Source organism: Anguilla anguilla, chromosome 17, assembly GCF_013347855.1.
Source record: "Anguilla anguilla isolate fAngAng1 chromosome 17, fAngAng1.pri, whole genome shotgun sequence".
Taxonomy (NCBI): Eukaryota; Metazoa; Chordata; class Actinopteri; order Anguilliformes; family Anguillidae; genus Anguilla; species Anguilla anguilla.
Genome location: NC_049217.1, coordinates 9,664,300 through 9,679,645, shown reverse-complemented (window position 1 = coordinate 9,679,645; position 15,346 = coordinate 9,664,300). Strand labels below are relative to the sequence as shown.

General features: G+C 43.2%; 3 protein-coding genes across 4 annotated transcripts in view; 2 read left to right on the top strand and 1 right to left on the bottom strand.

Annotated features, from left to right (window-relative positions):
* Positions 1–7,122, top strand: part of flr (fleer) — a 19,773-nt gene extending 12,651 nt beyond the window's left edge. Inside the window, exons 9-20 of one of the 2 annotated variants that reach the window (XM_035399337.1) lie at positions 802–954; positions 1,598–1,663; positions 1,812–1,865; positions 2,572–2,637; positions 2,834–2,910; positions 3,272–3,482; positions 4,137–4,184; positions 4,377–4,448; positions 4,689–4,792; positions 5,405–5,483; positions 5,720–5,849; positions 6,276–7,122. In XM_035399337.1, the coding sequence (XP_035255228.1) occupies positions 802–954; positions 1,598–1,663; positions 1,812–1,865; positions 2,572–2,637; positions 2,834–2,910; positions 3,272–3,482; positions 4,137–4,184; positions 4,377–4,448; positions 4,689–4,792; positions 5,405–5,483; positions 5,720–5,849; positions 6,276–6,412 (1,197 nt within the window). In that variant the 3' untranslated portion in view covers positions 6,413–7,122. The remainder of the gene's footprint in view (positions 1–801; positions 955–1,597; positions 1,664–1,811; positions 1,866–2,571; positions 2,638–2,833; positions 2,911–3,271; positions 3,483–4,136; positions 4,185–4,376; positions 4,449–4,688; positions 4,793–5,404; positions 5,484–5,719; positions 5,850–6,275) is intronic. The other variant, XM_035399338.1, reaches the window with a different exon arrangement.
* Positions 7,123–7,311: 189 nt separating this feature from the next.
* alg1 (ALG1 chitobiosyldiphosphodolichol beta-mannosyltransferase) lies at positions 7,312–12,899 on the top strand. The gene is made up of 13 exons (XM_035397007.1): positions 7,312–7,635; positions 8,010–8,087; positions 8,220–8,323; positions 8,599–8,747; positions 9,036–9,125; positions 9,331–9,441; positions 9,552–9,673; positions 10,037–10,075; positions 10,507–10,566; positions 10,747–10,857; positions 11,159–11,273; positions 11,554–11,629; positions 12,228–12,899. The coding sequence occupies exons 1-13, from the start codon at positions 7,353–7,355 to the stop codon at positions 12,363–12,365; spliced, it is 1,476 nt and encodes a 491-aa protein (XP_035252898.1). The 5' UTR covers positions 7,312–7,352; the 3' UTR covers positions 12,366–12,899.
* Positions 12,849–15,222, bottom strand: eef2kmt (eukaryotic elongation factor 2 lysine methyltransferase). Its single transcript, XM_035397008.1, has 8 exons — positions 14,952–15,222; positions 14,740–14,802; positions 14,537–14,617; positions 14,305–14,406; positions 14,039–14,172; positions 13,549–13,799; positions 13,096–13,248; positions 12,849–13,005 (listed from the first exon to the last, which is right to left on the bottom strand). The coding sequence occupies exons 1-8, from the start codon at positions 15,075–15,077 to the stop codon at positions 12,905–12,907; spliced, it is 1,011 nt and encodes a 336-aa protein (XP_035252899.1). The 5' UTR covers positions 15,078–15,222; the 3' UTR covers positions 12,849–12,904.
* Positions 15,223–15,346: the final 124 nt, after the last annotated feature.

The following is a 15,346-nucleotide window of genomic DNA, read 5'->3' as shown; positions in this document are numbered from 1 at the left end:
ATCCTGCATTAGCCAGTGCTTACGTTTCTATTCACCGTCTTCACTGTCCTCGCATTTGGAGGTGTACACCTCATCTCTGCTGGAAAGGTCCCTCGAAACATGTTGTCAGGCGGTTATCTCCAAATGAACTGATCTCCTTTCCCGTGGCCCCTCTGTGGATCACCCTTCACCCAGTTTGGAAATGTGTGATGTGAGACACCAGCTCCAAAGGGCAAGCCACTGTGACTTGATAACTACTGCCCTCTAGTGGAGGCTTGCCACAAGTGCAGTATTTTCCCACTGCCTGTGTTAATGGGAGGATATTGCACTTGTGACAAGTTATTTTTCACATATTTGAAGGTTAGCAATTCATTTGTTTTTCGTGGTATTGATATGTAGTTAATATATTGTTATGCGTGAATATCCATGAAAAACATTTCATGAAAAGCACTTGGCATTTGCTGAAGTGCATTTCAGGGTTTTGAGTTTTCATATCAAACTGCACTCACCACTCATGGTCCGGTACTGCATTAAATAAACAGAATCTCTTGTATTATTTCACTTGATTTGCATGTTTCTGGCACTACTGCTGACTACTACTATCTTTGTTATTTTAATGCCAGGAACATCTCTTTAGCAGTAACACAATACCATACTTTATCTGAAGCACACACTTTAGCTCAAATAGAGGTAAAAGAGGATAAGCTGCTTTAATTCTGTGGTTTGGCTGAATTGGATTGTTCTGGAGTAGATTGCATTACATTATATTGGATTGTTTGTTCGGTCCTGCAGTGAGTTGTGTTGTATTGTATTGTATTATAGGAGCTGGACCCAGTAACCCTTCACAACCAGGCCCTGATGAACATGGACTCCAAGCCCACAGAGGGCTTTGAGAAGCTGGCCTTTCTCCTGCAGCAGAACCCCTTTCCCCCGGTTACCTTCGGCAACCTGCTCCTGCTGTACTGTAAATACGAGGTGAGCTTGTGCAGTGGATTCTGGGTAATAGCCCCATATATTGGGTCAGTTTTTAAGGACCCCAGGGGGGCTTACCAGGACCTAAGCACACAGCTATTGTCTAACACAGGGGTCCTGGGGAGCTGAAGGGTGTGCTTACCAAATTTTTACATGCATGTTGAATGGCGGTTTCAAGGTGCACATTTTAGGAAACAGCCGGAGTTTCCAAGCAGAAGACCAAAACAAGGTTGTTTTTGGGGATTTTTAGAATGCCGTTTAGGTGCTGGGGACATTAAGCACAAAGCAGCTCCGATGCATGTTGGCAGTGTAATGGCAGTATAATTTTAGTGTCAGCCAGCCTCCCATGTGTTTCAGCATGTTGCCAGGAGATTTAGCTGACTGGGCCTCGTGGAAAATCATGGAGGTCATATTTTTTCAAAAATGGACCCATTGAACATTTTTTAATGCATCTGCATGAGAACGTTTCATTTCACGTTCAAAGCGGCGATCCTGCTGTGGTCGGTGAACACTAATGGGGTCATTACAAAAAAAGGAACCTGTTGTTTGAAGTGTTTTATATAAGAAACAGTCACTCCAGGTAGCATTTGGAAAGTAATGTGATTTGAATTAGGCTATAATGGTTCTTGCTTGGCTATCTTTGCAGTACTTTGACCTGGCTGCAGATGTTTTGGCGGAAAATGCACATCTGACGTACAAGTTCCTCTCTCCGGTGAGAAAACATATTTGGTTTGGAACTAAATCTGGGTCTGTTTTTATGTTTTGCCTCAGTTGGGCATTCCTAAAAAGAAGCCACTGAAAAGTTTGGTATACTGTGTATCTTTCAGTGTTTCATACACCTGTAAAACATTTCTTTTCAGTATCTCTACGAGTTTTTGGATGCCATGATAACCTGCCAGACTGCACCAGAGGAGGTAAGTATGGCAATGTTGCAATATGCCAACATGTTCCAGATGTTGAGAAATGTATTTTTTCTTTGGAATGTTTTTAGCTTTGGAATATTTTTTTAATGAACCATACCACTCATCCAGTGCTAAGTTTCATGTATTGATTAATCAGTTAATGAACTGGACAGTCCCATGTAAATGCTACAGTGGTAAAGAGGAATTAGCACACATTACAACAATGACCATATATATATATGTATGTACATGCATTGTAGTTACCTCTATCATTGATGAAATCCACATGTGATAGTTTTGTAAATGCTTTAAGTACGGATGTAAAATATGAAAATTCTGGGGCTGATATCAATCACTGATATTTGTCAGACGGTACTACTCTGTTTTACATTATAGCACAAATGCAAACTCAAACCCAGTTTCCATATTCATGTAAGTAGTAGAGGTAGATATGAACTTATGAAGGAAACATGTAACACATTTTATTTTTATAACAAGACATTTTATACATGCTTACTTTATTGTTAAGCAGAGAACATGAGCCTAGAGCTATGAAGTCCCTGCAGGAACATGTCACCTGGCACATTTATGGCACATCATTGTATCAGCCATAATCATAGGTTTGAGCTGATACTGATACGTCCCCTATGTTATCACGCATCTCTAATTTGAGAGTGTAGTACTGATTCCGCCTTCGGGCTCTGCTCTATGAATGCAGGCCTTTCGCAAGTTTGATGAGATCGCGGGGAAACTGACGGAGCAGCTGCGCAAACTGACCAAGCAGGTGAGGCGCCGCCGCGCATGCGCCTCCCCAAAACCCCACCCGCGCCTCCCTGATCCTGCCCGACCCCTCCCCGACTCCACCCGCGCCTCCCCAACCCCCGGACTGAGGGGACGCCTCGCGCCCGGCGCACCGAACCTCTTTAAACTAACGGTCATTCGGCCTTAATCGGACCTCCTCATTTCTCTCCACCAATAAGGTCCAGGAGGCCAGGCATAACCGTGACGACGAGGTCGTGAAGAAGGCTGTCCACGAGTACGACGAAGCGCTGGAGAAGTGAGTGGCGTTCCGTTCACATAGAGAGCACTGGGCTTTCCCCCTGAGTGTCTGCTGCCCTGCTGATGTGGCTCAAATACAATCAGACCTGAGATCTCTACCCATCCGGCATCCCTTTCTGCTGCTTTGAGTGCCGTACCCTTCTACCCACAGTGCCCTGCTGCAGAATACATACCCATTCTCCTCCATTATAGTGTTACAGGTTCAGAGCCAACTCGCCCTCAGTAATACATAATCAGATTTGAGTTTCACACCCAGTCAAGCTTCCTTTGTGCTGTTATGGGTTCATTACCCATGAGCCCACAGTGTGCTCTTAGGGGCTCCTGACCCGCTCACTCGGTGTGCTGCTGTCGGGTTGCAGGTACATCCCAGTGCTCATGGCTCAGGCCAAGATCTACTGGAACCGGGAGAACTACCACATGGTGGAGAAGATCTTCCGCAAGTCCGTGGAGTTCTGCAACGAGCACGACGTGTGGAAGCTCAACGTGGCGCACGTGCTCTTCATGCAGGAGAACAAGTACAAGGAGGCCATCGGCTTCTACGAGCCCATCGTCAAGAAGCACTACGACAACGTGAGTGCGACTCCCTCTGTGTTTCGCACACCTGACTTTCAGTCCGAATCTCCCTGGAGCCTTATCGGCGTCCCAGTCTTTTAATGTCATTATAACCAATCGGTGAATAGAGTCGTTATGACCGATCAGTGTGCAGACTCATTATAACCAATCAGTGAGTAGAATATAAGTCCCCCAGAAGTGTGCTGTCAAAGAAATGGCCTCCCTTGTTTGTTTGTGTTGTGATGAGACATTGAGGATTGTTACTTTCTCAGCAGGTACCTACATGACTTAACATGGAGGATCTCGGTTATGGCCTGGAAGGCTGTGGTGCCTGCAGGTTGTTGTGGTTTGCTTTCAATCTGCAGCCACGTTTGGCCTTGGAAATAAGGCCTGTGGACTCTTTACACCGTGGCTTAAACGAAGCACTTGAGTGCTGAAAAACCCAACCCAGCTGCACTGGACATCATGTCCAGAAACACTGCAGCTCTCCAGTACTGGAGCTTAGAGGCCTCGCTTTACATTAGCATCCATTTACACAGTTGGGTTTTCCAGGAAGTCTTGAGAGTGGGAATGTCGTCCGCATCATGAACACTACAGAAACCCTACACAGAATGACCTAGAAATGGCAATGACCCTGAACCCCAAATTGTCTTGTGCTCTTGTGCCTGCCAGCTGGAGCAGTGTAACATTCAGGAATGTCCGTGCAGGAGAAAGCCTTCGGTAAAACGTGCCTCTGACCTTTGACCTTTGCTGCCTTCCTGGTTGGAGATTTGTTTGTGAATCACCCGCTTGCGGTCCTGCATGGGAGTTTCTGTGTGGTGAATTGAAGTGTTTTCCGTTTGTTTTTTGTTCCAACTGAGTTTCGTACTATTTCTTGCGGCGGAATAATGTTTCTGTTGCCCAAACCCCCAGATCCTGAACGTCAGTGCAATCGTCCTCGCCAACCTGTGTGTGTCCTACATCATGACGAGCCAGAACGAAGAGGTGAGTGCGATCACACGGCCATTTTCTAATCAGCAACTGGCAAAAAGCTACACAAGAGAAATGGTGGTTCAACAAGGGGAAGAAAAAGAAAAGGAAATGATTGGCTGGATATTTAAATATGGTGGTCCAACGTGTTCCTTAGGAAATATGCCTGCAGTCTTTTCCTTGAACGTGAATAGAAAGCGTTGATTTCTGAAGGTTGAGTGTGGTGTGCTTCTGTCCTGCAATGCTTTTGTAAAGGCAGAGGAGCTGATGAGGAAGATCGAGAAGGAGGAGGAGCAGATATCGTACGACGACCCCGATAAGAAGGTCTTTCACCTGTGCATTGTCAACCTGGTAATCGGGTGAGTCCTGCCTCATAGAGCCGCTGCTATTGGTACTTTTATTTTATTTGCTATTGGCCCTCACACTCGCCAATCACAGTGCCACTATGACTCACAGAGCTGATATTATCTGTACTTATATTCACCAATCACAGTGTGACTCTCTGACTCCATAGCCTGTAGCTTTTCCTTTTTTAAACTGATAGGATGAAGAACCCACTGTGACACATTGACAAAATATGTACAGAATTTTATGTTTCGTATATAAACTGATCAACACCTGGATTACATTATAGTGTCCTGATTAGTGGGCAGTTGATTTGTGACATTAAGAAATTGTATTTTGTGTTACACACATTACATTACATTACATTACAGGCATTTAGCAGACGCTCTTATCCAGAGCGACTTACACAACTTTTTACATAGCACTTTACATTGTATCCATTTATACAGCTGGATATATATACTGAAGCAATGCAGGTTAAGTACCTTGCTCAAGGGTACAACGGCAGTGTCCTTACCCGGGAATCGAACCGGCGACCTTTCGGTTACAAGCCCAGTTCCTTACCCACTGTGCCACACCTCCGCCACATGCCCCCTTCATGTAATTTCTCTGTATTTACCCTGTAGAACCCTGTACTGTGCTAAAGGGAACTACGACTTTGGCATTTCCCGTGTGATTAAGAGCTTGGAGCCATACAATAAGAAGGTATGGCCACTTGTCACATTGTAAACAGGGCTAGCTTGGCCACTTTGAATAGCTGTTTCTGTGCTTTGCAGTTCATCACTGACCTTGTTTGTATAGTGTAGAATCTTTTTTATGTGGTTCTTTTATCTTTCCTCAAACTCATTAATAACCATTCCCCCAAAAAAGGAGTGTGTGTAAGGTTTTGGATGTCGGGGGGCTAGTGGTCGCTGAGGCGCTGTTTCTGATTGGTCGCGCAGCTGGGGACGGACACGTGGTTCTACGCGAAGCGCTGCTTCCTGTCGCTGCTGGAGAACATGGCCAAGCACATGATCATGCTGAGGGACACCGTGGTGCAGGAGTGCGTGCAGTTTCTGGAGCACTGTGAGAGTACGTCTTAGGCCTCTGCTACAGGCGCACAGCTGTACATATTATTATTATTATTATTATATTATAGGGGTAGTACTAAGTAGTATATATTTGGTAAGTTGTACATATGAGGAAGGTCAAGGTCATGTGGCAGCCCTTCCACAGCTGGTGTGTTTCTTCGTGAGTAGACTGAAAAAGACTTTAAAATGACATGCTACTCTAGTACGACTGCTGCATTTGCAGTTGGTATGATTTCACCTGTGGCATTTTACATAGGTCAGATTTTTTAAATGAGTTTCATACCAGGGCTGGACGTGGTGTCCCAGAGATTGGATTAAGTGGTGTTGCATTACCGCCAACTGCAGTTAAGGGAAAGGAAAACGCTTTGTTTCCACGTTAATCAACAGAACAATTTTTTTCCTTTTTTTTTCTCTTTCCTTTCTCAAGTTTACGGAAAGAATGTTCCAGCCATCATCGAGCAGCCGCTGGAGGAGGACCGGCTGCATATTGGCAGGAACACTGTGACCTACGAGTCCCGCTTGCTCAAAGCACTCCTCTACGAAATCACCGGCTGGAATCAATGAGCCGCGAGCCGCTTTTTAAGAGGCACCCCGTGAAATTAAATTCACGGAAAGAGTTTAGTTGAATGTGACTGGGACTCTGAAAACAGCCTTTTAAGGACCGCTGGTCACTGATGAGGACCGTTCACATGATCTGCAATGCACATCCATCAAGAAAAGTTTCTACTGAATTCTTATTTTTCAGAATGTTCTGATAAACTGGAATATCCAGTTTAGCTACACATGTTAAATGACAGTTCTAAAGAAAACAATTGATAATTTTTCATTGGGAAGTCTTTTGTTGTCTTTATCCTGAATTGGCTTTGTGAAACCAATAGATCAATTATTTTTCACCAGTCAGCTCTCAAATGTATTCAGTTATATAACAGAGCTGAATAATGCAGGAGATGTATCATCTTTCATTGGTTCTTATTTATATTGCAATGCTATTTTGTCAGCTGAAAAATAGGTTATTTGTCCAATTACTCAACCTTACACCTGTAACATAGTATGCATATAAAGAAGAGAATCACACCTATTTAATTACAAAACACATTTAGATGTTGCCTATGTTATTGTTGAAATTTGTTTGGTCATTTTAAAGCAAGTGGATATTTAACCTTTATGACACAACAGACATTGCCCTCTCATGAATTTCATGCCTTGAAGATTTTCAAATGTAGTATCCTATATTTATTTTTCTATTTAATAAAAATATACATAAAAAACATGAATTCTGTATTCCTGTCTTCTTACATCTGGTTTATGTGTTATATATTTTTAAAAAGCCAAATTAAATGACTGTGACTGTTTAATTTGAAGTTACACTATGACTATGCGCAGGACTGTGTCGGAGGACTCAGCCAAACATCCACTAACGCGGATTCAAACAAAGGTTGCAATGTCCCTTTAAATCACAGCTTCTGTGCCTTCACGATGGGCCACGTCATACCGGAAAACAGTCATGGCGGACACGAAGTCCTCTGTGATTGTAGTTTTGTTGCTTCTAACAGTATTTGCGTGCGGTTTGTATTTCAGGCATTATGGATTATTTTACTCTACCTTCCTGGCTTTCGCTGTTGTATGCTTGTTCCTGCAAGCGAGGAGGTTGCGGGCAAGTAACGGACTGGCAAACCGCAGCGTGTGTGTCTTGGTGTTGGGAGATATTGGACGAAGTCCTCGCATGCAGTACCATGTCGTGTCCCTCAGCAAACACGGATACAACGTTTCATTTGTTGGCTTCCTTGGTAAATTATTGAAGTCCTCTTTAGCTATCAGTGCTGAAATGTACACGTGCTGTACAGATAGCCAGATCCATTCCTCTGACGCTAGCTAACTAGCCTGAAGTCGTGTGAACTGGGATTATGAGAGAAGCTGTCACTTGGAAGACAATGAGCACACTTAGTCCCTGACTCTATAGCTAACATTAGCTATGCTTTGGAATCCCTCTTTGCATTTATTATGAAATACAATTATAATACTTTCCGTGTACCATCAGTGATGCCATGCTCTTGCTTGTCAATATGGAAGGCGAATCATATTTTCGTAATATGACTACGATTTGGCTTGATAAAGATGTACACATTTTAATCTACATCTGAAAGTGTATATTTACTTTCAGGCACAAAGCCCCACCAAGATGTTCTTGGAAATGAGAGAATAAAGATTATCCCAATTTCAGAACTGACAGGGCTTACAGGTAACTACAAAGAATTCCTGAAATGTTCCCATGTACACAGATCTATTTTTATTTTTACTCTGAAACTGGAAAATATGCTTGAATTTGCTGATGAAAGGAAATGGTATTTATTATGTCTTTTGCTGTTTGCAGCTGGCCCAAAAATCCTCAGATATGTCACCAAAGTGATTTTACAATCACTGCAACTTTTGTATGTGCTGCTGAAGATCGATGCTCCCTCTTATGTTCTCATGCAGGTAATAATTGTGTCTGAAAATAGTCACGGGGTGGAAATGAGCCCATCACCCTAGTTCTGGGGTGTCAGCCTGCAGCCCTGGAGGGTAGCAGTCTCTATGGGTTTTTGTGGTTTCTTTCAGCAGTTATTTAGGCATTGGAGTTGACAAACCTTGTTTTCAATCAATGGCTTAAATTAATCTTTGGTGCTGAAATACATTGAAAATGATGCTCACAGACTCACTAATTTTCTAATTCCAAGCCCAAGCTTAACTGTCCTTATTACTTTCTACTCTAGAACCCCCCTGGTTTGCCCGGTATTGCAGTGACGTGGTTGGTGTGTTTGTTACGAGGCAGCAAGTTCATCATAGACTGGCACAACTACGGCTACACCATCATGGCACTGACTCATGGAGAGAAGCATCCCATCGTCCGGGTTGCCAAATGGTCAGTACATCCGCATTACCTCTCATTGTTGCCGATGCAGTGTTATATCTAGGAGAATTCGGGTTTTAAAATAGGGTTAAGACAGACTGTGAAGTATTTGGGCCAAATTGGAACTTAGTCATGTAAGCAAATGCTTCATTCAGGTTTTGCACCAAAGCATTGTTACATCACAGTCCGTCTTAACCACTGGACTGTATAGACAGTTGATAGAATCCTGTGGTCCCTTTTTGAAAAACCCTGTCAGGAATGCACAAGAGACTCTAGTCATTATAATTCTCTCTTGGCCAGGTACGAGAAGTTCTTCGGCGTTTTTTCTCATCACAACCTCTGTGTCACTAACGCCATGAAGGAAGACCTGCGGAGAAACTGGAGCATAAAGTGAGCCTCCAAACTCAATTTTCCAAATCGGCATTCCTGTTATTGCATTAACATGGAGATAACTAAATTATCAACACCTTTATGCATGACAATTTCTAACATTTTAAAATGTTAAATCACTAAACAGATAAACACTGAGGAATCTTCCGGAGTTATCTGGAGTTCGTGTGCGACGTATGACGCATCCCTGTTCCTCTTCTTACAGGGCAACAACACTGTACGACAAGCCCCCCCTGATGTTTAGGGAGGCCCCTTTGGAGGCCCGGCACGGTCTCTTTATGAAAATGAGGGATCTCTATTCTCCGTTTAAACCACCGTAGGTCAACGTTCTGCTCATCTGGGGTCAGTGTCTGAGCAGCACATGTGGGATATGATGCCCCCCAGTCTGAGAGGTGACACTGCGGTGATGGTTGTGTCCCTGCACAGGGAGGAGGCTCACAGCGAGGGGGTGGAGAGGACGGCATTCACAAAGCGGGACGGGGGCACGGGCACCGTCACCCTCGCTGACGGACGCCCCGCCCTGCTGCTGAGCAGCACCAGCTGGACCGGTCAGTACCGCACCCCCCCCTTCCCCCTCTGAGATCACGGGGGGTCCCAGAATATAGCAGTGCTGGTGGGCTGTCTGGTGCCTGAGAGTGTGTAAGAATTTCAGCTTGCGAGAAGTTAACCTCTTCAAAGTGTCCAATCAAAATGTGATTTCATTGAAATACTGAGTGCTATACAAGTACACCACACAAATGTGGGTCTGGGATTAAAAAATTAATAATTATGGATAAAAACATTTAACAGAAACACATGCAGAATAATGTATGTTACAAATAATGTAATACATTGAAACAGTTGTATGTGAAACATTTCACATGATGTTAAGTAAGCATAATGTATTTTTTTTGTTCTTTCTCGCTTTACAGAAGATGAGGATTTCTCCATTCTGCTGAAAGCATTGGAAGGTAATGACTGTTCGTGTTTCTGTTGTAACTCAGGAACTGTGTAAGAATGCCACAATTATAAGATAGATCTAAATAACTGAACAGTGTTTTGCTGTAGTAAAGTCATGGCAAACTATGACCTCGATCAACATGTCCTTTAGTTTTGACTTGCAAGCATCGCAAGTGTTAGTACAAACACGTTTGTGCAGTCACTGAAATTATGGTGAGTTGAGCAGTCACTGAAATTAAGCTGCCAAACCACAATATAATTTTGTGAAGGAAAAAACAACACCTGTATGCATTTATTTGTATGTCAAAATCAAGGAAATATGGCCCGCTTTTTAGCAGTGGACCAGGACCAGGTGAAATAATCAACCCGCCATTTAGTTGAGAGGTTCTCATGGTTAACCACCTGCTTTCATTGCTCCTTTTGACCAGCGTTCTCTTTACAGAATATGAGGAGTTCGTCGAGGGCGGGGCCTCATTGCCTCCTCTGGTCTGCGTCATCACAGGTACGCTGTCACAGTTCTGTGATGTGTTCTGTCTGACTGCTGGAAGACCACATTCAGAACAGGAAGTGATATAAAGTCAGAGTCATCTTTATTCACAAGTGAAACGTGTCCCATTAGCAAGACTAGTGATTCCTATGAGCAAATTGCATTTAATTCTTGTTTTTTCTCTCTGTACTGTAGGTAAAGGCCCACAGAAGGAGCACTACAGAGCACTGATTGACAGACTGCAGCTCAAACATGTACAGATCTGCACACCTTGGCTGGAAGCTGAGGATTATCCCATCCTTCTCGGTAAGTGTATACAGTGTATACAGTAAATGTATATCTCTCAAAAAAGAGAGAAACCTTGTTATACTAATAAGGGATTGTTTATTGCTGCTTGAAAAAGGCAGAAGAATATGCAGGTATAAGCTGAGTCACTATGTAAGTCAGTTTTTATCATTTCAGGGTACTTTTTAAGTAATCATCAAAGCCAATAAGATTAAAATTAAAATGAACTCTTGAGCATTGACAGACAGGCATATGTTTGGGCGATGCATTTTTTTTTTTTTTTTTAAACTTCCCCTCACATTGCCACATCTGATGCTACCAGGATCAGCTGATCTTGGAGTCTGCCTGCACAAGTCCTCCAGTGGCCTGGATCTGCCGATGAAGGTGGTGGACATGTTCGGCTGCTGCCTGCCAGTCTGTGCCATACACTTCCAATGGTGAGCTTGGGTGCATGGAGAAACACGACCTCCAGGGGGCTGTGTTGTGCTGTTAATTTTACAATCTTGCTCTTGTGTGGGGTTTATTTATTTTTTTGCATTATGAATTAACATTTAAATGGCTGGGTCTTGGAGATTTTGTCTCCATTTTTAACTTCTGATTGGATCTTGTCAGCTTGGCCTTCTCAGCCTTATTCTGCGCTCAGTCAACAAAGCCAAAGCATTTGAAGCATTTAAACCCTAGAAAGCATTAATAGCAATCACACGGTCCTGTCCTCAGTTTGCATGAGCTGGTGAAACATGAAGAGAACGGGCTGATATTCAAGGACTCCCAGGAGCTAGCTGAACAGCTGAAGGTAGGAGAGAAAGCTTCTTCTGTCATTAAAAAATGTACAAAAAGACCTAAACAGGTGAGGCCAGGATTCACATAAGTTCTGCATCTGAAGTTTAACGGTGTCTGACTATAGAATACCAAACTCGACAAGTGTTTTAGACCATTACATGCATCGCCATTGACTGTTTGTTGTCATAATAACCAAGTTCCTGGCCAACTGTGTTTGACCGAGAGGTAGCAATTACTCTGTAGTCCTTGAAAAGACAGAGATTAAATGTTCTGAACAAATTGTCCCCAGTCCTGTGCAGAAATCAGACCTTGTAGATCCATTCCAATTCAAATAATTGGTCTTGTATATGATCTCGTGAATTTTAGTGATGTTAAAGTAATGTTATCGTCATGCATGTATTTGTAATATATTGCCTCTAGTCCTTATTTGCAAGGGTAAATTCCCTATTTAGATTTACAGTAGGACCTGTTCTTATCCAGAGCAATGTACAAGAGTGCATACACAAAGGCAGAGAGCAGAAATGAGTCATAGTGTCATAACCTGTAGTCACTGTAAACTGTCAGTAGTTTTAAGGTTAAGAAAGTTCAGTTTCCTGTTGTTTCTCTACCAGACACTTCTGTCAGAGTTCCCGGGAACAGAGGGGAGGCTGGCTCGCTTTCGGAGGAACCTGAGGACCAATGAGCAGCTGCGATGGGACGAGAGCTGGGATAGAACTGTCCTCCCTCTGCTGGCCGCTGACGCCAGCTGACCAAAGACCCCCCCCTCCCCAAGTCAAGTGAAATTGGGTCAATCAAAAACAGCTGAACTAAAATAATATTGCCCTTGAAAGTGAAATGTGCACTTAAAAAGCAAATGGGGGCAGGTTTCACAGGACATTAAAACCCAGGAAAAGCATTTAGTTGCCCAACATCTGTAAAGCGCCCTTGCAGGAGCCATTGACTTGGCACACATTTTGTATGCCCAACTTAATTTGTTCCATGGTGGTTCTTTTTGTGTACGTTTTTTTTCCAGAAAATGATCCCCAGAAAGATGCCCTATCTAATGAACATTTCTGCAGTGAAGCTTTCTGTTTTCACAGATAGCAACCTTAGGTGTCCTTTGAGGAGCTCAAAGTTCACAGTTCAGTCAGGCTTTTTGTCTGATTCAGCGTGCCTGCAGAGTATTTTCGTACATTCCTGCAATACCAAGACACAGAAATTGAAACTTGAATATATGTATGTCAATACACTAGAACTGTTCATGTAAATACTTTATTATAAAGCATTGTGTTGCATAAACATTATGCCTTTATAAATGCAGTTTTATTATCTCAATGGAAGTGGTCCTGTTGTAAGGGAAGACTGGCTTGACAGGACCACTGATGACCTGTTGCTTGATTCCAGCACTTTCTGTAGATGAAACAAAGAGAGACAACAGGTTCCAGTTAGTCTGTCGTCTCTTAACTTCAGTCTGAGAGAAAGGGACCGTTTGGTACTAACCGAGTTGTGTCTTGAAGCAGCTGTAGGTGTCTGGATTTCGTATGGTGGAGGAAATGTAGATGTTTGCACAGCTGCCCCCCTGGACTGTGCAATTCAAAATCTTGTACAGTAGCCCCACCAGACAGCCAATGATAACAGGGTCATACACCACGTCTGTGCCAAAACAAAAAAACAGACTTCATTTTAACGCATTTATTCATTGCACAAATACATTGTTATCACTAAGGGCAAAGTGAGCTAGGGGTGAGATTGACTGGTGAATGTTCTGCAAAGGTGCGAATGACAGGTGAAGTCCATCTAATCTGGCTGTGGACTACTATTCCCATCAGCACTTCTGTGTAATATTGCAGTATTTCTCAGCAATCGCAGACCCAATCTGCTGTCTAAAAAAAGAGACTCCCCATGAACTGCAAAAAGAGCAGATGCAGAACACTGTCCCGTTTGCCGACGCACCTGAAGCGATGACCGTGTCGAAACGGAGTTCCCGCAGCCGATCCTCCGTGACGGTGGCCCAGTCCAGCTCCTCCACTGTAACACTTGCATGGGGGCCGCTGCTGACTGACAGGCCGTTGAGCCGCACATTATTGCGCAGCTGCTTCAGCACGCTGGGGTGGCAGTCACTGAACACGAACCGGTGCGGGGCACAGGACCGACACACGGCGATGCCCGTCAGCCCCACCCCGCTACCCAGTTCAATCACATTCCTGGGGGGGTGGGGGGAGAGACGTTACAAACATATGCATAGCTGCCAAATGTATCTTTAAACTGCATGTGCCTCCATGTTCAATTGATACATTTTTGTGTTATTCAAATATTCCAAAAAAAGTTATAATTTCATAAGAACATAATCATGAAAATACATCCCAGACAGACAAGCAAACACTGGAACCAGACTGCCTTGTTCTGCTCTTTTGCGAGAAATTCCAGTGAAACCGATACCTACCTGTCTGCAAAGACTTGCGGGTTCTCCAGGGCCCACTCTGCCAGGTAGAGCGCCGCTTCCCACGTCACCAGCCCTGTGGTTCCCTCGGAAACGACGGCCATGCTTTCCGAAAGACTGACAGCATCTCCGGAGGGCTAAAGAGAGAAATAAGTCGCGGTGAGCAGCGTAGTTTTGTAAAATGTAAACAATTGTGTAGATTGAAGGTGACACTAAAGATAAAACTGGAGGGTTTAGAAGTGCAAGCATTACAGATGTGAGTTTTGTACCAGTAAGTAGCTTTTGTAGCACACCGATTTTTCTTCCGCACCCAAAACTTCCCCTAAAGCATCGTAGAGTTCATCCAGTGGTTCGGTAGTTGTGGCTTCATGCTAAAGAGGGTAATCACCATTAATATCTTCAAATAAATTAAATGTTTTAGTACTGAGTAGCCTCTGATGTGTGTTATAACCAATTATATTCTCACTAAAATAAAAACGCATTCTTGAACAAGTTACTCACCCTTTTAATCAATTCGGAGAGGAAGAGTCGCCTGTACTTGACAGATGGGGGAGTCTTTCGACATATTGAATGAAGACACGTCTGCGAAAGACATGATACGATTTGAGGCCGTTTCACGCAACACACAATAATGCATACATTTTATTGGTTAAACGGGCAGTTCTGACAGTTCTGCTCGATATAATGAAACGAGATACCACTACCTTGTTCAGAATTTCAAGGATAATGTCAGAAGATTCGTCACACTGTAATTTCATTTCAAGGGTCTAGGAAACAAAGCACAAGATTTAAGATATCGTTCACAAAATCGACAGCTTACGGCCCACTACATTTTTTTAAATTACAGTTAGCATTTGTAATCAATTTTCACTAGTAAAAATCCAGAACTTTATGTACTACTAGTTAGCCTACTTACATTCCATGGAAACGAAGACAATCGACACATTGCGAAGAAGGAGACTTGGAAAGTAAATATCATATCTTGGCAGCCTCTAACGCTCTTCCTGTCATCCTCGCCAATTTTATCATTTATAATATTCATGATTTAAAATAAAAATGTATTTAATTCATCTGTAATGAAATAATTTACGATGCGATTAAAGCTAGACGCTGCACGCCAAAACAATGTATGGCTACAATCACAGCCATGTGTTCCATTTTGTTCTCCCATAAACACTTCTGCTTCCTGGTGTTTCATGGTAAATGTAGTTTATTTTTTCGATGCAACCCAATTATGTTCCTGACGGGCTCCAGTTCAGGAAATTTCGTTTCCACCCATCCACTGTACTAATTAAGCTCTTGTTGTAACCC

Excerpts from the sequence above, each read along its gene's own strand:
- alg1 (XM_035397007.1), top strand. The coding sequence starts at position 7,353 with ATGGCGGACACGAAGTCCTCTGTGATTGTAGTTTTGTTGCTTCTAACA. Across the intron at positions 10,567-10,746 it reads TCTGGTCTGCGTCATCACAG|GTAAAGGCCCACAGAAGGAG; the intron begins GTACGCTGTCAC and ends TCTGTACTGTAG. Across the intron at positions 10,858-11,158 it reads GGATTATCCCATCCTTCTCG|GATCAGCTGATCTTGGAGTC; the intron begins GTAAGTGTATAC and ends TGATGCTACCAG.
- eef2kmt (XM_035397008.1), bottom strand. The coding sequence starts at position 15,077 with ATGAATATTATAAATGATAAAATTGGCGAGGATGACAGGAAGAGCGTT. Across the intron at positions 14,173-14,304 it reads GCTACAAAAGCTACTTACTG|CCCTCCGGAGATGCTGTCAG; the intron begins GTACAAAACTCA and ends TTCTCTCTTTAG. Across the intron at positions 13,249-13,548 it reads CGACACGGTCATCGCTTCAG|ACGTGGTGTATGACCCTGTT; the intron begins GTGCGTCGGCAA and ends GTTTTGGCACAG.